General features: G+C 39.7%; 3 protein-coding genes across 4 annotated transcripts in view; all 3 read right to left on the bottom strand.

The window, feature by feature from the left end:
- Nucleotides 1-5,382: 5,382 nt before the first annotated feature.
- LOC122086710 (putative receptor protein kinase ZmPK1) lies at nucleotides 5,383-7,995 on the bottom strand. The gene has a single exon (XM_042655697.1). The coding sequence runs from the start codon at nucleotides 7,993-7,995 to the stop codon at nucleotides 5,542-5,544; it is 2,454 nt and encodes an 817-aa protein (XP_042511631.1). The 3' UTR covers nucleotides 5,383-5,541.
- A 2,035-nt stretch (nucleotides 7,996-10,030) lies between these two features.
- Nucleotides 10,031-13,161, bottom strand: LOC122086168 (putative receptor protein kinase ZmPK1). The gene is given in 2 exon segments (XM_042654898.1): nucleotides 10,031-11,631; nucleotides 11,634-13,161. Coding segments are annotated over 2 exon segments (2,169 nt in total). The 5' UTR covers nucleotides 12,583-13,161; the 3' UTR covers nucleotides 10,031-10,411.
- Nucleotides 13,162-13,719: 558 nt separating this feature from the next.
- The window catches only part of LOC122085499 (paramyosin), an 11,899-nt gene continuing 7,660 nt past the window's right edge, over nucleotides 13,720-17,958 (bottom strand). The window contains exons 14-15 of one of the 2 annotated variants that reach the window (XM_042653956.1): nucleotides 14,225-14,328; nucleotides 13,720-14,119 (exon numbers count right to left, since the gene is read on the bottom strand). In XM_042653956.1, the coding sequence (XP_042509890.1) occupies nucleotides 14,029-14,119; nucleotides 14,225-14,328 (195 nt within the window). In that variant the 3' untranslated portion in view covers nucleotides 13,720-14,028. Of the gene's footprint in view, nucleotides 14,120-14,224; nucleotides 14,335-17,958 lie in introns of both variants that reach the window. The other variant, XM_042653955.1, reaches the window with a different exon arrangement.

Raw genomic sequence — 17,958 nt, 5'->3', positions numbered from 1 at the left:
GCCCAAAGGAAGTTTAACACATAATCTCATACTTGTGGGGCATGATCCTTGCCAATTGAGCCACCGCCTTGGGGTACATTAGGCATGATAAGAGTAGTCCCACGCCATTGCCATTGAATTATTATTTTTCAACCAAAACAATATTATGTAATATTTATACGCAAGAGAATTGTTGGCTATGATGCACATAAGTGAAAGGCCAATTGGGAGGCCGTACGGTAGCATTTCAGCGCCCTGCAAGGCAAAGCAACATGATATTTTAGTGCTTGCATTGTCGGGCATTTTTTATGCCAGCAGGATAGTTGTTCTTTCCTCTAAAGTATTAATCAACATACTTTATTAAACAAAAGGGGGGTGACTCAACCAAGGAATCTCTTATACTAATCATTTGACCATGATTTTGCCTTCCTAAAAAAATATGGTGGAGAATATTCCTAAAAGAGACAATGTTGATGGGCAGATGAAGAGGATAATGGCAGATTGATTGAAGATTTGACTCCCAAATCTGTAGCAAATGCGACTTTTTTCAAGGGAGCTGAGAATCTTGTAGATTTCGTTATTTATTCGAAGGAAGGGACAGAGTTGAATCATAGTGAAGAGGTGATAGATCAAGTTAAGTTAAACCATAGTGTGGAGATGACCCATCAAGTTGATAATATAGAGGGTATACATTTGGATTTTTCAAAGGAAGCACCAGAGTCGAATGAGGATGGTGGCTCTACGGTCTTTAGAAATCTAACTCATCCAGTAGTGAAAAGCTTTCTACGGAATAGTTGTCGCATGAAAAGTGCCCCGTACTTTCGTGATTGAGCTTCTTAACTCTTTCATAACATCTTTTCCTAATTGTTTAAATTTTTCTTTCTATATTATATAAATTGTGTTACAGGATTTGTCCTGTTTAATTTAGGGACCTCTCAACCTTTCTTTTGGTATGCCCAAAAAAGGTTGTAGGGATTGCCTTAATCTGTATTTTCCTTAATTCATACAAGTTACTTATAAAAAAAAAAGGATGTGCCATACAATGGAAATGAGACCTGAAACTTGACATATGAATAACTTGAAAGAAGGTTTTTCAAGTTTCTTCAATGTAGAGCCTTAATAACTTTATGATACCAAAAGAGATAGATAATCCAATAATAAGGAAAAAGTTCAAGGTCATTTATGATAAGAAAATGTAAATTCTACTAAACAAAATTAAAAAGGAAAATTTATCGCGCCACCCCTGAAGAATGCCATAATTATAAGACCACCCCCTCTATTTCACCAAATTATACTCAGACCCCCTACCGTCAGTCACTGTTAAGGAAAAATACTTTATTTGCTGATGTCAATAGTTATATTTTATTTTAAATACCAAAATACCCTTATGAAATATAAAGTACCAAAAATACCCTTACAATAAGATAATATTTCTTTCACCCAAATCGTAATTATTGGACCACCGACGACCATTTAAAGCAAGCGGCAGTGGCATCCAACGGACGGTGACCACAAAATTGAGATCCAGAAGTAGTGAGAAGCTGATGCCAAGAAAGGTCTGCTTTTAATTTTGTTGCAGAAAGGTAGAGGAGAAAAGAAGAGGGGTTTTGGAGGTGGAGTTGGAGGTGCTTTCTCCTTTTTCTTAGCATGTCCTTGGTGAGGTCGAGGGCAATTATTTCGGCATTGCAACCCATACCACCGAGATTGAAGCTCTTGATATTACTCGCTCAAGTTATACTTATTTACGATCATGGAAGAGAGTGACGGGGTCGGGTTGAAGATGCAATACTTCACAATAAGGATCCCAATGTCCTTTGGGTATAAATTGGTGTTCTTGAAGAGAATGTCCAAAGCGCCAAACATGACCTGCTCGGCCTCCTCACAAGCGGCCGCCAAGGACTCGCGTGGAGGGTTGCAATGCACTGCTTCAGGGAATTAAGTCTCATCCCCCAGCCCAGATTGCTAAAGGATCTTACATTGGAACTCTAGTGATGACTCGTTGAAGTCACCCTTTAGCCTCAATTTCTCCATGAACTTGTCTTTCGACAATTTGAGTTTGGATTGGGGACGACAGCAGGCGAAGTCGACGAGGTAGACTGGTCATGGGTGGGTCATGAAATATATAGTCGCCCCCCAAACCAATAAGGCAGAGCAGTTCATCATGCTCACGAAGTTGTACTAAAGCTGGAGCCACAGATGAATATCTTCCGAGCTCAGCCGTGATGCCTCGATCAAGACCACAACCATGGCAGGAACAAGGCAGAGGGTGAAGAGACGAGCCATCAGGTAATGGTAACCCAACTTGACAAATTTTAGATACTCAGTTCTCTGTAAGAAATCCGGCAGCACTCTTCTTGTCTGCGGGATCTGAATCTGAACGCCCTTCACTGCTTCTGTTCCTGCTCCTACTCCTGCCTTTAATTTTGTTTTTACGCCAAGAAAGTGGTGGACAAAGAAGCACTAACATTGAAGAAAAAAATTGAGAGCAGGAGACAGAGAAAAGAATTTTGAAGAAGCTGGATCATCCATTCTTGCCAGCGAATCCGTAGTACTGCATCAATGGAAAAACAAAGAAGAATAAGAAAAAAACACCTTCTGCCAGCGACCTAAGATGGCAGCAATGGGAAGCGCACTTCTCATCATAGACAAAAGAAGTATTCGTCGGGTCGCAGGTATGGAGGGAAGGTTAATGAAATGATAAAATGGTAAAGAGGGGTATTTTTGAGATAATGAAAATGGGTAACTTATCAATGTTTTATTCATAAGGGCAAAAGCGTCATTTCATAGTATTTCTTACCAGTGACGGACGGTAGGGGGTCTAAGTATAATTTGGTGAAACAAATGAGGTGGTGTTATAATTGTGGTATTCTCCAGGGGGTGGCACGGTAAATTTCTCAATTAAAAAATATACAAACCTTTTGAATAAAAAAATTTAAAATATATAAACAACTGTAACCCTTACAAATATTGAAATAAAAAATTAGGGCAAAATGTTTTATGCACGTCTATGCAATGTGCACAGTCATGCACTCAATCGTTGGATGAGCATGACTATATACAATACATAGCATAGATTTAGGGGATGATGTTGGTATCGATATTTATCAAATCGGTGATATTGGTCGGTTTTACCACTTTTTTTTTTTAAGGGTAATTTACAATGCCACCCCCTGAAGAATGCCAGTATTATAAGAACACCCCATCTCTTTCACCAAATTAGACTCAAGCCCCTTACTGTCAGTCACTGGTACATAATTTTTACCAAAAATGTTGATATTAGCAGTTTTTTTTTTTTTTCTAAATACCATTTTACCCTTAACTATCATTTTTTCTGACCTCCCATTTTGCCCACACCAGACGAGATCACGAGAATCACGAACAAACCAAAACGATCCCACCAAATACGACCGCCGGCACAATGGTAGGATATTCAATTCAGAGATTGGATTATGCCATTGGTCAGTAGTTCACAATGTTGGATCATTCTCCGTAGAAGAGCCAATACCACTAGAAATCACGTGTGAATAGATTTTATAATCTAATAACATTATGCATTTTTTTTTTGTGGGTTTTTTTTTTTTTTTTTTTTAATGTAAGTAAGGCCCAAAGGAAGTTTGACACAATCTCTCATACTTGTGGGGCTGTGGGGCATGATCATTGCCAACTGAGCCACAGCCTTGGGGTACATTAGGCATGATAAGAGTAGTCCCACGGCCCGCCGCCATTGAATTATTATTTTTTAGCCAAAATAGTATTATGTAATATTTATTGGCAAAAGAACTGTTGGTTATGATGCACATCAATGTGAGGCCAATTGGCAAGCCATATGGTAGCATTTTCAGGGCCTGCAAGGCAAGGGCAATATGATCTTTCAATGTTTGTAGCGTTAGGCATTTTCTATGTCAGCAGGGTAGTTGTTCTTTCTTCTAAAGTATTAATACCTTATATTGTTATAGCTGTTGACAAAAAAAGATGAGTCTCAAATGGATGTACCATGCAATGGAAATGTGACCTGAAACTTGACATATGAATAAGCTGAAAGAAGGTTTTTCAAGTTTCTTCAATGTAGGGCCCCAATAACTTTATGTTACCAAGAGAGATGGATAATCCAATAATTAGGAGAAAGTTCAGGGTCAATTATGGTAAGAAAATGTAAATTCTACTTTTGAATAAAAAATTAAAATATATAAACAATTATAACCCTTACAAATATTGAAATAAACTAAATAATAATAAAAAATTAAGACAAAAGGTTTTGTGCACGTCTATGCATGATGCACAGTCATGCACTCAACCGTTGGATGAGCATGACTATATACAATACATAGCATGGATTTAGGGGAAGGTATCAGTATCAATATCTGTCGGATCTGATTGGATCGGTGGATATCGATCGGTTTTACCTTTCCTTTTTTTTAAGTATTAATTTTTTTTACTATTTTACCCCTGACGTGATACAGATTACTGATTTGGATCAGTCAAAGATGGGAATCGATCTCAGTCGACACCAATCCAATACCATGATATAAGACCAAGAGAGATAAAATCTTTTTATTTGAAAAGAGGTGAGTGATATTTTTGAAAAAGTGTGAGCTCAAATTAATATTTCGATATATGTCAAGGGGAAGGAGTGATATTTCTTAAAAAACAAGATTAAGGTGTTGCTAGTACACAAGACTCCCGTATATGTAAGGTCTGAGGCAAAGAGAATTACACAATCTTCCCAAAGAATATCGAGACTCGAGAGAAAATTTCGACCGTTGGACTGACTACGCGTACCCCCTTTGAGATTGTTTAATAAACATAAACTAAAAAATTTGCACCGAATTGAACCGTTTGACACACCCACCGCATCAAGTGCGAGTCTTGTGTGATCTAGCTATCTCCCTCACAGAAGCATGCCTGATCCCTGCCAGTTATCAAACGAGTGGGTTCTCGGGGGTGCAGGAATTACCCATGAGCTTGTCTGTGCTCTACGGTTGAATCTTGTTCCAAGAATTGGGAGAAACTCTTGTTTGCTAGGTATGTTCAACTTTCCAAGTCCTTCCTCAAATCAATTTTATGGATCCGCAGCGGAATCCGATTGCATTGTGATACGATTAGCTATCACCATGACTCGCTGTATTCCTTTCCTTGATTCTTCTCCTTACTAGCAGATCTTTAATCGTCAACAACTCCTATCCTGTTCTGTCCGACTAGCTTTGGGACATCCATTTGATCCCTGTTCAACCACATGGAGTGGTTGGATCTCCAAGTCTGTAAGTGGTTCTTCTTCCCTAGTGTCTAATTTCTGCATTTTAGTCTTATCTCCAATCTGATCATCAATTACCCATATAGGGTTTTGAAGTCTAATCTTCTTGCTGTGAAAAAAAAAAAAAAAAAAAAAAAAAGAAGAAGAAGAAGAGGAAGAATACCATACATTTCCTTCCAGTTTCTTAATGGTTGATACTGTGTTACAGTGAAACAATTCATTGAGGAACTCTTTATCATTCGTGAAAGGAAAGAAGAAAAAAAATTACAAGTTACTGGCATGTGGTATTCAAACATACATGTAGATTCTTATCAGAAGACATGTGCCTCATCTTCACATTTTAGTAGAGCTTGAACTACTGCATCCATGGTTGGTCTCTTGCTTCTATCTTCCTCTACACAGGAGATTCCTATCTTGACCATCATGGTTGCCTGGTTCCTGTTGAACTTCCCCTTCAATTCTGGATCCACTACATCCTCAACGCACAAGTCTTCTCCATTTCCAATTTTCCTCTTCACTTCCCTGACAAACCTTGTGAGCCCTGTGGTTTCAGCATCCTCATCCCTCTGAACCCAACTAGAGAGCCGAATGCCCTTAACAATCTCTAAAAGCACCACTCCGTAGCTGTAAACATCAACCTTTGCAGTGATAGGAAGGTTTACTGCCCACTCTGGAGCCATATACCCCTTTGTTCCTCTGATCCTAGAAAATTCAGAACCAGATCCACCTCTCTGAGACAGTTTTGAAAGTCCAAAATCTGCAATCTTTGGTTCAAAATCACTGTCCAATAGTATGTTTTCAGGCTTTACATCACAGTGAATAACCCACTCAAGACACTCATGGTGAAGGTATGCCAGACCCTTAGCTGTCCCTATCGCTATTCTGAACCTCTCCTTCCATTCTAGAGGAGTAGTTCTACTAGTGCTGTGGCCGTCACTCCTAGAGACATTGGAGAACAAGTGCTTATCCAATGAACCATTCTCCGCATATTCATAGACCAAGAGTTTGTGGACCCTTCCTGAACAGAATCCCCATATTCTTACTAGGTTCATATGGTTAATTCTCCCAAATGTGGTCACCTCTGCCCAAAACTCTTCTTCTCCTTGGATTATGTCTCCCAATTTCTTCACTGCTACTACTCTATTATCCCCCAAAACTCCTTTATAAACAGCTCCTGAGCTTCCCCTTCCCAATTCATCTTTGAACTTATTGGTTGCCTTCCTCAGCTCTTCATAAGTAAACATCCTGAACTGACTGGATATTGCTTGGTATCCAGTCTCCAGTAATGTTGGCACACCACGTCTCCTAAAAAGAAACCACCAACCTGAAGAAACAAAAAGAACTTCAATTGCACCAATGGCCAGGGCAAATGAGTATAGATACATCCATTTTGTCCTTCCACTCTGTGTGACATACATTACAGAAGAACCCGGAGGAATTTCTGGTTTAATGGATCCACAAGTGGGATCAGATCCTTTGGGGGTGGATTCTTCTGATATCTCCAGACTTGTGGGTAGTTTCAAATAACTATGGCCTACGAAGTCTGTAGACTTGTACCCATTGAAGAGTGCACTCTTAGTAAAACATTTCCCTTCCCCTGTTAGCCGATACACAAAAGCCTGACAATCACAAGCATTCAAGCAGAGGTTCATGCAATTTCCATATGATACAGGTTGTTGGAAAGCTAGGTCAAATCCATAGAAATCTGTTTGTGGTAGCTTCATGAATCTTACTTTCTGAGTTGGGTTGCAGCTCAGGTTGAACTTAGGCTTGCAACCTTTGTTCCAGTCATGTGGGTCAGTCACCTCATAACCTGGTGGACAGGAGCACTGGGGTTTTGGCGTATAGACACAAATTCCATTTCTGCCACACAGCCCGTGTACATTGCACTGCTCTGAAAGAGCTTGCCAAGATACAACCCAAGACATAGTTGACTCGTTCAAGCTATAGAGTCTCAGATTACCATCATAATCCATCACAAGTCTCCTCCTAATCCCAGTCCCCATATCGGAAGCAGAAAATCTCATTAAATCACTGGATGAAAAATTTCCCGTATCATCAAGATTGGCTATTCTGCTGCTGTTATAATCTGTTCTCCCATTCTGATATGTATCGAATTGAGGATCGGGCCAGTATAAACTGGAGATCTCAGGCCCATCATATATTAACTTCAAAACATTGTCACTGTCGAAGAAAAAACTAAAATATCCTGAAGAATACATACCTTCTCCCGTTGCAGAAATCAGCTTCTTACTCTTTGTGAATGGTTGCATTGGGAGAAGTGTATCAGTGGGAGAGTCAAAGCTTTGCCACTGGATTTTCCCTTGTGGGTCTGTTAGGATAAGGTTTCCAGAGTTCAAGAGCTCAGCTTTTTGCACATTAGTCCCGGTGGTGGTGGTGGTGGTGGACCAAACATTTGTGCCATCAAGGTCGGTTAGAACCATTGTTCCATCTCTCTGCAGCAAAATTCTCGAGCCATGGCCATTAACAGGCCTGTCTCGATTAGCCATCCATACGACAGTTCTGTTAGCCGTATTGGTGAACCAAATTGAGAAACAGAATGCATTTATGCCAACTGGGTAGAATCCACAAGTGAAGGTATTGTCTGGAGAGGTGAGGACATTTGAAACATCTTCCACTAACAGAGAAGAGCCACTGTACAAAGAATTCTGGGGAGTTGAAGAAGACACAAAAGAAAAGAGAAGTGACACAAGAAGGAGCAGAGGAGGAAAAGATAAAACTGAAGAGATAGGTTGGTGTCTCATGCTTGCAGAGATGAGAGAGGTGGATTGTTGTTTGACTCTTAATCGTTCATGAAACAGTTTACTTCTTGCCTGATATGAATATATAGAAGATGGAAAATTGTATATGATGAAGAGGCTGCTGAATCCTATTGCGTGTTGGACTTGGACCAGATCTCTCTGTTTATTTTGTACAATTATATTCAGACAGAAATGGAAGACGTGGGATCATCTCTTTTAATGTCATCTTTCTTTGGTTTGATTTCTCTTCTTTATTTGTTATGTTATTGTCACCAGAATCCAGTTGTAAAAATTCTGATGAATGGAGACTGTTTGGTTGTAATGTTCTAAAAACCAGACCAGGCTTTAATCATTCAGGTTCAATGGTCAACCATCTTAAGCAGTAGAAAAAAGAAGGGGTGAGGGACGTCTATCAAGATTGAAGTGGTACATGAACTTCCAAACAATTTAGAAAGAAGAAATCTGTTCAAAAAGCTTCACATTAAAAGAATGGTGCCAAACACAGCCTAAGGAAAGTCTTCATTCAGAGCCCCGATTAGAGTCATCGTTGGTTCAATAGATTAAGTGAGAGTGGTCCCTTTAGCAATCAGAGCATGATGCATGTTTACTTAAGTGAGAGTGGTCCCTTTAGCATTTGAATTATTATTTTCTAGTAAAAAAATTATTATGTAACGGTGAAGCTTTTTATGCATGACATTCATGGGGGTTGGATGGGCATAAATACTGCGTCAAAACGACTAAAACCCCACTCCCTATATGACGCATCGTCGTTGTCCGAAGGAGTAAAACAGCCGTGCAAGAAAACCTTTTCCTTAATATAATATTTAATTAAGTAATGGAAAAATCTGGCGTAATTAAGATTGGTGTAAAATTGTAACTTTATTTGTTTTGTCTTGTTATTATAATAAACTTCTTTTTTCAACACGAGTGGAGGGTAAATCTTGTCATATATGAACAATGATAACTCTTAAAAATGACATAATGATTAGTTAATTTTAAAATTTCTCCCTTACCCTAGACCACTTCCCATATAGACTAAGTCAAGAGTCAAGACTGCAACTCAAGACCAACCGAAAGTGAATTACACCATTTTTTATTATGAAAAAAAAAAACCCATAATCCTAAATTTCTTGACTAAAATAAATTACAGATATTGTTCCTATTCAAAGTGCAATTTAAACTCTCCTTTCTTGCTTTAACAGCAAGATCATGGGCATGAGAAATATTGCATGGAGCTCCCATGCAACTGAATATCCTCCAACTCTAACCAGTAATTCATTTGCTGTGAATTTGTCCATATTTCAATCTTTGACTCCCATTGATAGTGCTCCGAACATTCCCAGTTAGCTAGATGGGAACATTCAACATTTATTTTTTTGGCAGCAGTTTCTCTATAGGTGTATTTTATTTGATTTTATTTTTTAAAGAAAATAAGTGGTAGAACAATTGGGGTTCAAATTTTGTAGACATGTTGTGAACATGAAGGGGTGTGCATTTGGTAAACTCCAGTTTCAATGCCCATTCCACTCCTTTTCTTAAGAACGTAGTGGTCTAATAGTACTTAAAATTATGCGAAATAGCCTAGGGTAGAGATCGTATACAAGCAACATAGACTGCCAACATATGGATTGAAGTCAAAGCACAATTTTAGATTTGAGAATCATATATAATATTTTCACTATATTTAAAATGCCTTAAAGTAAGCTGGCTGACAAGTTTGAAGCTGTCAACTTAATGTCAAAAAATATATAATTTCGGCCGCCAAATCGCAATTTCAAGCCTGTTAGAAACATGCCCAAAACTGAGCCCTTCGAATCTTGATATTAAATTTCAGGCACTTCATTCAGAGCAAAACATTAAAGCCTAAAGCAGTTCATTCATGAAACATATATCAAGAAACTATAAATAGAGATTGGAATGTGGGAAGGGCAATAAAAATTCAAACCCTAAAGCACAATTGAACGGAAAATTATTTACTTACTATATTGTATTTCCAATAATATTCCACAATAAAACAAAAAGCACAAATTGAGAAATATAGAAGAACATGATTATGGCACCACAAATTTCCATTAGGTCAAAAGTAAGGAATCAAAACACATTACAATTATACTGCTGTCTACACTAGGACAATATACATTTCAATCGAATACAATTTGGGATACAATATCCATGTACAAATCACTTGTGTGATGGAAAGTAATTAATCAAGGGAAGGGGGGATAGGGTAATGTAGAAGTATAAAAAGGGCGAACCTAGTGCACGAGGCTCCTGCTACTATAGGGTCTAGGGAGGGGCATATGTACGCAGTCTTACCCCCACTTTGCGGAGAGGCCATTTCTTGATTCGAACCCACAACCACCAGGTGGCAATAGGGTAACGTAAAAGTATCCCGTCAACTGTTTACTATATACTCATACTATGATATACAGAGTGGTTCATCTTCACACTCCAGTAGAGCTTGGAGTACAGCATCCATGGGTGGTCTTTTGCTTCTATCCTCTTGTAGACAAGATATGCCTATCTCAACCATCGTTGCTGCCTGGTTCCTGCAGAATTGCCCTTCCAATCTTGGGTCCACTATATCCTCAACCCACAATTCTTCTCCATTTTCAATTTTCCTTTTCACTTCCCTCATAAATCTTGTGAGCATTGCCTCTTGCTCCTCTTGCTGATCCACTAGGACCCAACTTGAAAGCCGAACCCCTTTGACAATCTCAAGAAGTACAACTCCATAGCTGTAAACGTCAACCTTTGCAGTGATGGGAAGGTTCAGTGCCCACTCTGGAGCCATGTACCCCTTTGTTCCTCGGATCCTAGAGAACTCAGAACCGGGTCTACCTCTTTGAGACAATTTTGCTAGTCCAAAATCTGCAATCTTAGGTTCAAAATCACGGTGCAGTAGTATGTTTTCAGGTTTCACATCACAATGGATAACCCACTCAAGACACTCATGGTGAAGGTATGCCAAACCCTTGGCTGTCCCTAGAGCAATTTTAAACCTTTCCTTCCATCCCAGAACAGTAGGCAAATTGGAGAACAAATGCTTATCCAGTGACCCATTCTCCACATACTCATAGATCAAAAGTCTCTGAATCTTTTCAGCACAGAACCCCCACATTCTTACTAGATTCATGTGGTTGATCCTCCCAAATGTGCTCACTTCAGCCCAAAACTCTTCTTCTCCTTGAATTATATCTCCTAATTTCTTCACTGCCACTTCCCTACCGTCCCCCAAAACTCCTTTGTAAACAATTCCAGAACCTCCCCTGCCCAGTTCTTCTTTGAAGGTATTGGTTGCCCTCCTCAACTCTGTGTAATTAAACTTTCTAAACTGGTTGGATATTGCTTGATATCCATCCTCCACTGATGCTGGCATTCCAGGTCTCCTAAAAATAAACCACCAACCTGAACCAACAAGCAAAATCTCAATTGCACCTAAGACCGAAGCAAATGAATATAGATATACCCACTTGGTGCTTTTGCCCTGCATGTTATACATAGTAGAAGAATTGGAAAGAGTTTGAAATTTAACAGAAACACAAGTGGGATCAATTCCTTTGGAGGCAAAGTCTTCTGATATTTGCAAACTTTCAGGAAGCTTCAAATATATGGTGCCTGCGAAACTTGGAGAATTGTACCATTGAACAGTGCACTTTTCATGTAACAGTTTCCTTGCCCTGCTAGCCAATAGCCAACAGCCTCACAAGAGCAATTGGTAGAGCAACGCATCATGCAAGTTTCCAAAGAGATGCGCTCTATGTAATCAAGGTCAAATCCATAGAAATCTGTATGCGGAAGCTCCACGAATCTGACCTCCTGATTTGGGTTGCAATTGCGTCTGTCAAACTTAGGCGTGCAGCCTTGGTTCCAGTCATTTGGGTCACTCATTTTGTAACCAGGAGGGCATCAACACTTGGGTTTGGGTGTATAGATACAAATCCCATTCCTGCCACACAGTCCATGTACCCTGCATTGCTGCGGGAGAGCTTCCCATGAGATGTTCCACGACCCATTTGACTCGTTCAAGCTATAGAGTCTCATATTACCATCATAATCCAATGTGATTCTCCTCTTAATCCCAAAACTCATATCTGAAGCGGAAAATCGCGCCCTGTCACTGGATGAGAACCTACCCATTTCATCCAGAATGGCAATTCTGCTACTGTTGTAATTTGTTCTCCCATTCTGAAATATATCCTTGTCAGGATTTGGCCAATATATGCTGGAAATCTCGGGCCCATCATACATTAACTTCAAAACATTGTTGTTGTCAAAAAAGAAGCTAAAAAATCCAGAAGGGTGCATACCTTCCCCCTTAGCTGAGATTAGCTTCGTGTTCTTGGTGAATGGTTGCAGAGGAAGAAGTGTATCAGTGGGAGAATCAAAGCTTTGCCATAGAATATGACCATCTGGGTCTCTCAGGACGAGATTTCCAGAGTTCAAGAGCTCAGCTTTTTCGCAGTTGGTCTTGGTATCGTTGGTGGACCATACAATGGAGCCGTCCTCATCAGTGAGGACCATGATTCCATCTTCCAGAAGCGAAACTCTCGAATGGTAGCCATTCACAGGCTTTTCTCGGTTGGCCATCCATACTGGGGTTCTGTTCACCGAGTTGGTGAACCAAATTGAAAAAAAGAAGGCATTTGAGTTTGAACCCACCTCGTAAAACCCAGCAGTGAACGTACTGTCTGGTGAGGTGAGAAGGTCTGCTTCATCCTCAACGGACAGAGAAGAGCCTCTGTACAAAGAATTCTGGGTTGCCGAAGCCGTGAAAGAAGAAAGGAAGAAGGCGACCAGGAAGAGGAGGAAAAAAAGATAGGGACGGAGAGAAAGGAGAAGAAAATCTCATGCTTGCAGAGAAGAGAGGAAGCTTTGTTGGTATGAAATAGTGGCATTGTTGGAAAGTTTCAGTTGAGAACTTGTAGAGTTGAGAGTAGAGAATTGATAAGAGGAAACCCACCCAAGATGTATCAGGAAAGTTCCACTTTTATCCTTTGGGTAATGATTCACCACCCAATTCTACAAACCCGCAAACAGGACTTGCCGACGGGGACGAAGTTGTGGTGGCGGGTACTTTTATTTTGGTAGCATGAGCTGTTAAATTTGAACCATGAGCCAAATAATGCCGGGGCAAACATTAAATTTTGTCATTTGACCAGACTACCGCTCGGGGAGTGCTGTTCGTCCACGTCATTGAGGGTCAAAGGGAACACACAAAACATCCTACACCTAATTGAAGGCTTGATCATGAATTCATGACTGATCATTTCGCCCCCACGAGTCTGCGTCTGTTCACAACGACCATTTCCCCACAAAACATTTTCCTTGCAAATATTAGGTATGAGACATGATAGCTCTCGGATCAAACATTATATTTCAGTCATTGAACAAACTGAGACTGCCTACTTCCCTACATTTGCGGCCTGAGTTTGAAGATTTGTATACATTTCCTATGAAACATGGCAATGTCACAATCCATAACAAATTTAGTCTTATCCCAACTTAGTAAGGTCCACTAAATTAGGACTGCCTTCTTTCCTCCCTTCGCGGCCTGAGTTAGAAGATTTGCATATGTTACCCCTCAACACTCTAGGGAAGAGGTGAGGCTGAACCACGAACCACTAAAAATCTAAAATCGACTCTCATTCATATTCATAATGGGAAAGTACCTATACCATTCAAGACACATTAGGACATTCTGCAGAAACACAAAAAGGGAAAAGGTACAAAATTCCAGTATGCATATATTTTCATGAAAAACAATTTTTTTCTTTTTTAAAGGGAAAATGATCCCCAAATCGGCAGTGTGAAAATCTCTCTCCCCGCCCTGACATGTGATCCCTATTGATGAACAATGCAGCACCTTTCGTGCCCCCCATTTGCTAGGCGTGTGGATTCCATCCCTTGTCGATGGCATGGCGATCCCTTGCCCAAAAAATAAAAGGAAAAAGAAACACCTAATCCCTATCAATAGTGTACATTACTATCAATATACATTTGACAATGCACAAACCACATAAAATACAAATTGGACTACCCATGAACAACAGTGGGGGCCGTGACAGAACCATCCTGCTTCATTTTCATGAGATTGTTCTCAATGTTCCTGAGTACTGGTTTATACCTGTATTCATGCGTTCACATGGGGAAAATATCAGCAAACCATCCTAAATGATTATCAGATAACAGCAAATAAAACATAGGACAAACAAACAAGAGTGAGTAGTACAGGCGTGTGAGACTGTTGTATGCTTGTAATGCATGTTGTAGTTTAGCTGAAAGCTGCAAGACTTCTGCAGACAGTGCCTCTGCTCTGCTCTGTTCTTTTGTAAGCTGCTCCTACATTGAGATCCATGAAAAAGATTAATACTGTTTCTTAAACACGAACAAATGTCCTTTCATTAATAGAAAACCTATAAACATGCCATGATGAAAAAGATAGTGTCAGTGCCACAAAGGAGAGGGGAAAGATGCCTGTTCTCTCCCCCACCACACCTGGGACCCCTTGACGAGAATACTGCATAAGCAAACATACTCCAAAAGAACTAGGTTGAGGTTGGGCTAACACCGGATGAATTAATAGTAATTTTATTCCTTTTCTTGCATTGAAAGGTATTCCTGGAGGATCCCTCCCCCACCAGAGGTGGGGTGGGGAGTTCAATAACTAAGGAATGGGAGAGTGTTCTATGAGCCGATAGGGTGGGGGGCCAACCGATTGGGAGGGCAGAACATGGTTTGTCAATAGCAGGGGGGAGAGGAGAGAGCATTGGCACAGCGTATGCAGTTTGGTCAGAGACACTTTCCATAAGGGATAATAATGGAATGAAGCCTTCTCTGAGAGTCTCGGGTGGGTAATAGGTAGGATGAACTAGGTTCAGAATTATACACCCCCATAACAAGATCACTAGTATAACTCCAAAACAGAATTTTAAATCAACAGTATGGACAAAGTCAACTCTTACATATGAAGGTCAGATTTTGACCAAGGTTCACCTACCAATAGGCTAACCAAACCCCAAAATACTGCAGAATTCTAATGGTGGATTGAAGTCACAAGCCAAATAACCAAATCTGGAAACACGAAGCAAAAGATTTGGCAATGATCCCCACTTCCAAAAACTCCGGTGGCATGGTCTTTCCCCAACCCTCCCCACCCCCACCCCCCACCAACCCCCCCCCCCCAAAAAAAAAAAAAATCTCCCGTGACCTCATTCACAAAGGGTCCCTCCACCAGTGACCAAGTTCACAATGTGGTTCACTGGTTTAGATTTGAAGCTCAGATTTCATGTTTTAAGTTCTATGGCAGCTTCTTGAGAGAAGATATGGCTTTCAAGCTTTCCAAGATGGAGATCTATAGGGAGAAATAAAACTTGAGAAAATGATGGCTCAGATTTTTGTTGCTGACAAATTGTTCACACTAGTATAGACCCAATGACTAAACAAAGAATAATAATGTTATCTTATGCATCAAATGGTGTCACAAAAAGAATTGCATCAGAATGCTGGAGAGAGCGGAAGGTTGTAGACAAAGTGACTCTCAAAAGACTATAGATTCTATAAAAGTGGTTGAGGCATGAGAAGGATCTGTAATGCAGTAGCATAATCATGGTTCTAGTTTTGGGTCAATTTTCTGATTCACAACTAAGCCCATGGTTCAAGTTTTTTATTCAGACTTGGGTTATAAGGTTTACCAACTCATGGAGCCTAGTTTGAAGTGCTTGGCTTGCGGCTCCTATTTTCCAGATTTCCTATTTTTTAATGAACCTTACTAATGTAGATAAATCATTTGTGCTTATTTTATTGCAAATAAGCCTTCAGTTGTGTTATATATGTGTTGGACCTTTGATTCCATGGGTTTTCTTTGAAATGGACCACTATGGGTAGAAGATAGGAAAGTAGGATTTATTTCATTAATTTAATTAATTGTTATTTAATTCAATAAAGGTCATTAGGCCATTGGTTGGTTGTAAAGTCCTATATGGACTATTAGTTAGTTAGTCCTACTCCATGTTGGAGTCATAAAGTGAAGTCCTAGTCCTAATTTGAATTCCTAGTTGTAGTAGGAGTATCCAGTCCTCTTTGGAAACTAGCTCCTAATCTTAGTATGATTGTAAACTTCCCCTCTATAAATAGAAAGGCATATGTATCATTATTTCTCAGATTTAAATGAAAGAAAGTTTGCAACTAAATGCTTAGAGCAACTGAGATAGTTGTGGGTAAGAAGCCCAGAATGAGATAGCTACTTCTTTTATTCTCTTTCACCCTTCTCAACCCCTCATCTGTTCTATTCTTTTTTTTCTATTTTATTTGTTGTAACATTCAAGAAGTACAATTCAGATTCTGTCAGAAGCTATTACAATCCAGAACCGACCAGCATCAGTGAAGATTTGAGGAGAGAGATCGATCACCATATCTCCCTCCTCTAATCTCTGATCTATAAAAAACCCTTTTAAGGGTGTGTTCTAGGCTGCTATTTGACCACTCTGTTTTCTTCTTAGAGCTGCCCAGATCTGTCTAGCAGCTGTTCTGAAGAATCTTGAAGTTTTCTCTCTCCTATGTCAAAAAATAAGAAAGCTCGTAACTTCACAGCCAACCATCGGAATCCCCTCAACTTTGGGGGTTTTTGTACCCTCCCTAAGGACTATCTACGCTTAAGAATGCAGTTCAATTGGACTCCTACAGGCCTGGCCGCACCTCTCTCTCTCCAGCTCTATAGTAGGTCTTTCTCTCTCCTATCGGGTGCTTTGGGATGGTTTTGCTCCTATATGGGTATTGTATCCTTGGGGGTTTATTTGATGCTCTTATTTCTTTGTTTCCTAGTCTTATTTATCTTGTTTGGGGTTGTAAACTGTTGGGGTAAGTTCTTATAATCTACTCCTGCATTACTTACCTATAGTCACTTCATTGGGTTTATTTTGGGGCTTATCTTTATGATAAGTTGCAAGAAAATATTTTGAGGTGCAGCAAGGACATTTGCAATGGAGGCCTTGAATGCTCTAAGCACAGAGGGGTGATTTGGTTCAAATTGAAGGAGCTAGAAGAACCAGGATTAGGCCTAAAATAACTTTAGGAGAAATGTTGATGAAAGACATGCATAGCTGAGGACTATAAACAAGTATGGCTTTGAATATAACTGATTGGGAGAAAACGATCAATGTATCTGACCCATTTAGTTGGGATGGCTGAGTTGACTTGAGTTGATATTAATGTACTAATGGCTGGCTGGATTAAGGACTTTATGAGTCCAGCCAGATTTCAAGTTAGCTTAATTGAGTTTTATAATCAGTTTAGGACTCTTCTTGTTTAGCATGCAGCTGGAAGGGGTTCTTTATCCATTTAAGTTGTTTTTTTATTATTTAGTTGTTTGAGTCAAGTAGGAAGCTTTGGTCAGTTAGAGTTCCATTTCATGTTTTTTCTCTCTTTTAAAAATACATGTAAGGCTAGACGTCACCCACGATTTGAATGGAATGAATTGAATTGATTTGATTGTTGCCATTGATGGCTGAAGCTCTCTTCCCCCACCCCTTGATTTGGTCAGGGATTTTCTCTCTTCCCCTTCTGTCTCTCTCCTTCTCGAAGGCTGGATATTCCTCTCCTTTTTTTCCATTTTTCTTTCCTTCCTATTCACTCTATCCATTATTAAATTCTGGAATCAGATTTGGTAAGATCGGTAGGATGTTTCTTCCCTATTTTTGTCTCCATGGTAACACCCATCAATATCCCCCATTTTTCCTCTCCTTTATTCCACCTCATTAAATTTTGACCATAGATCTAAGATCACATCTAGATCACATCTAGCTGTCAGATTGGGATCTCATCCATTCCATTAGTGGGCTCATTACTCGCTGGTAGATCAGATCTGATGGATCTGATTAAAATTTGATATGGTTGGTTCTAGAAATTGTAAGTGGACATGGGGATAGCAAGACTGAAAAAGACAAAGTTGATTCTTTTTTTTTTTTT

This window comes from Macadamia integrifolia, chromosome 8 (genome assembly GCF_013358625.1).
Source record: "Macadamia integrifolia cultivar HAES 741 chromosome 8, SCU_Mint_v3, whole genome shotgun sequence".
Taxonomy (NCBI): Eukaryota; Viridiplantae; Streptophyta; class Magnoliopsida; order Proteales; family Proteaceae; genus Macadamia; species Macadamia integrifolia.
This window is presented reverse-complemented; position numbering and strand designations above follow the sequence as displayed.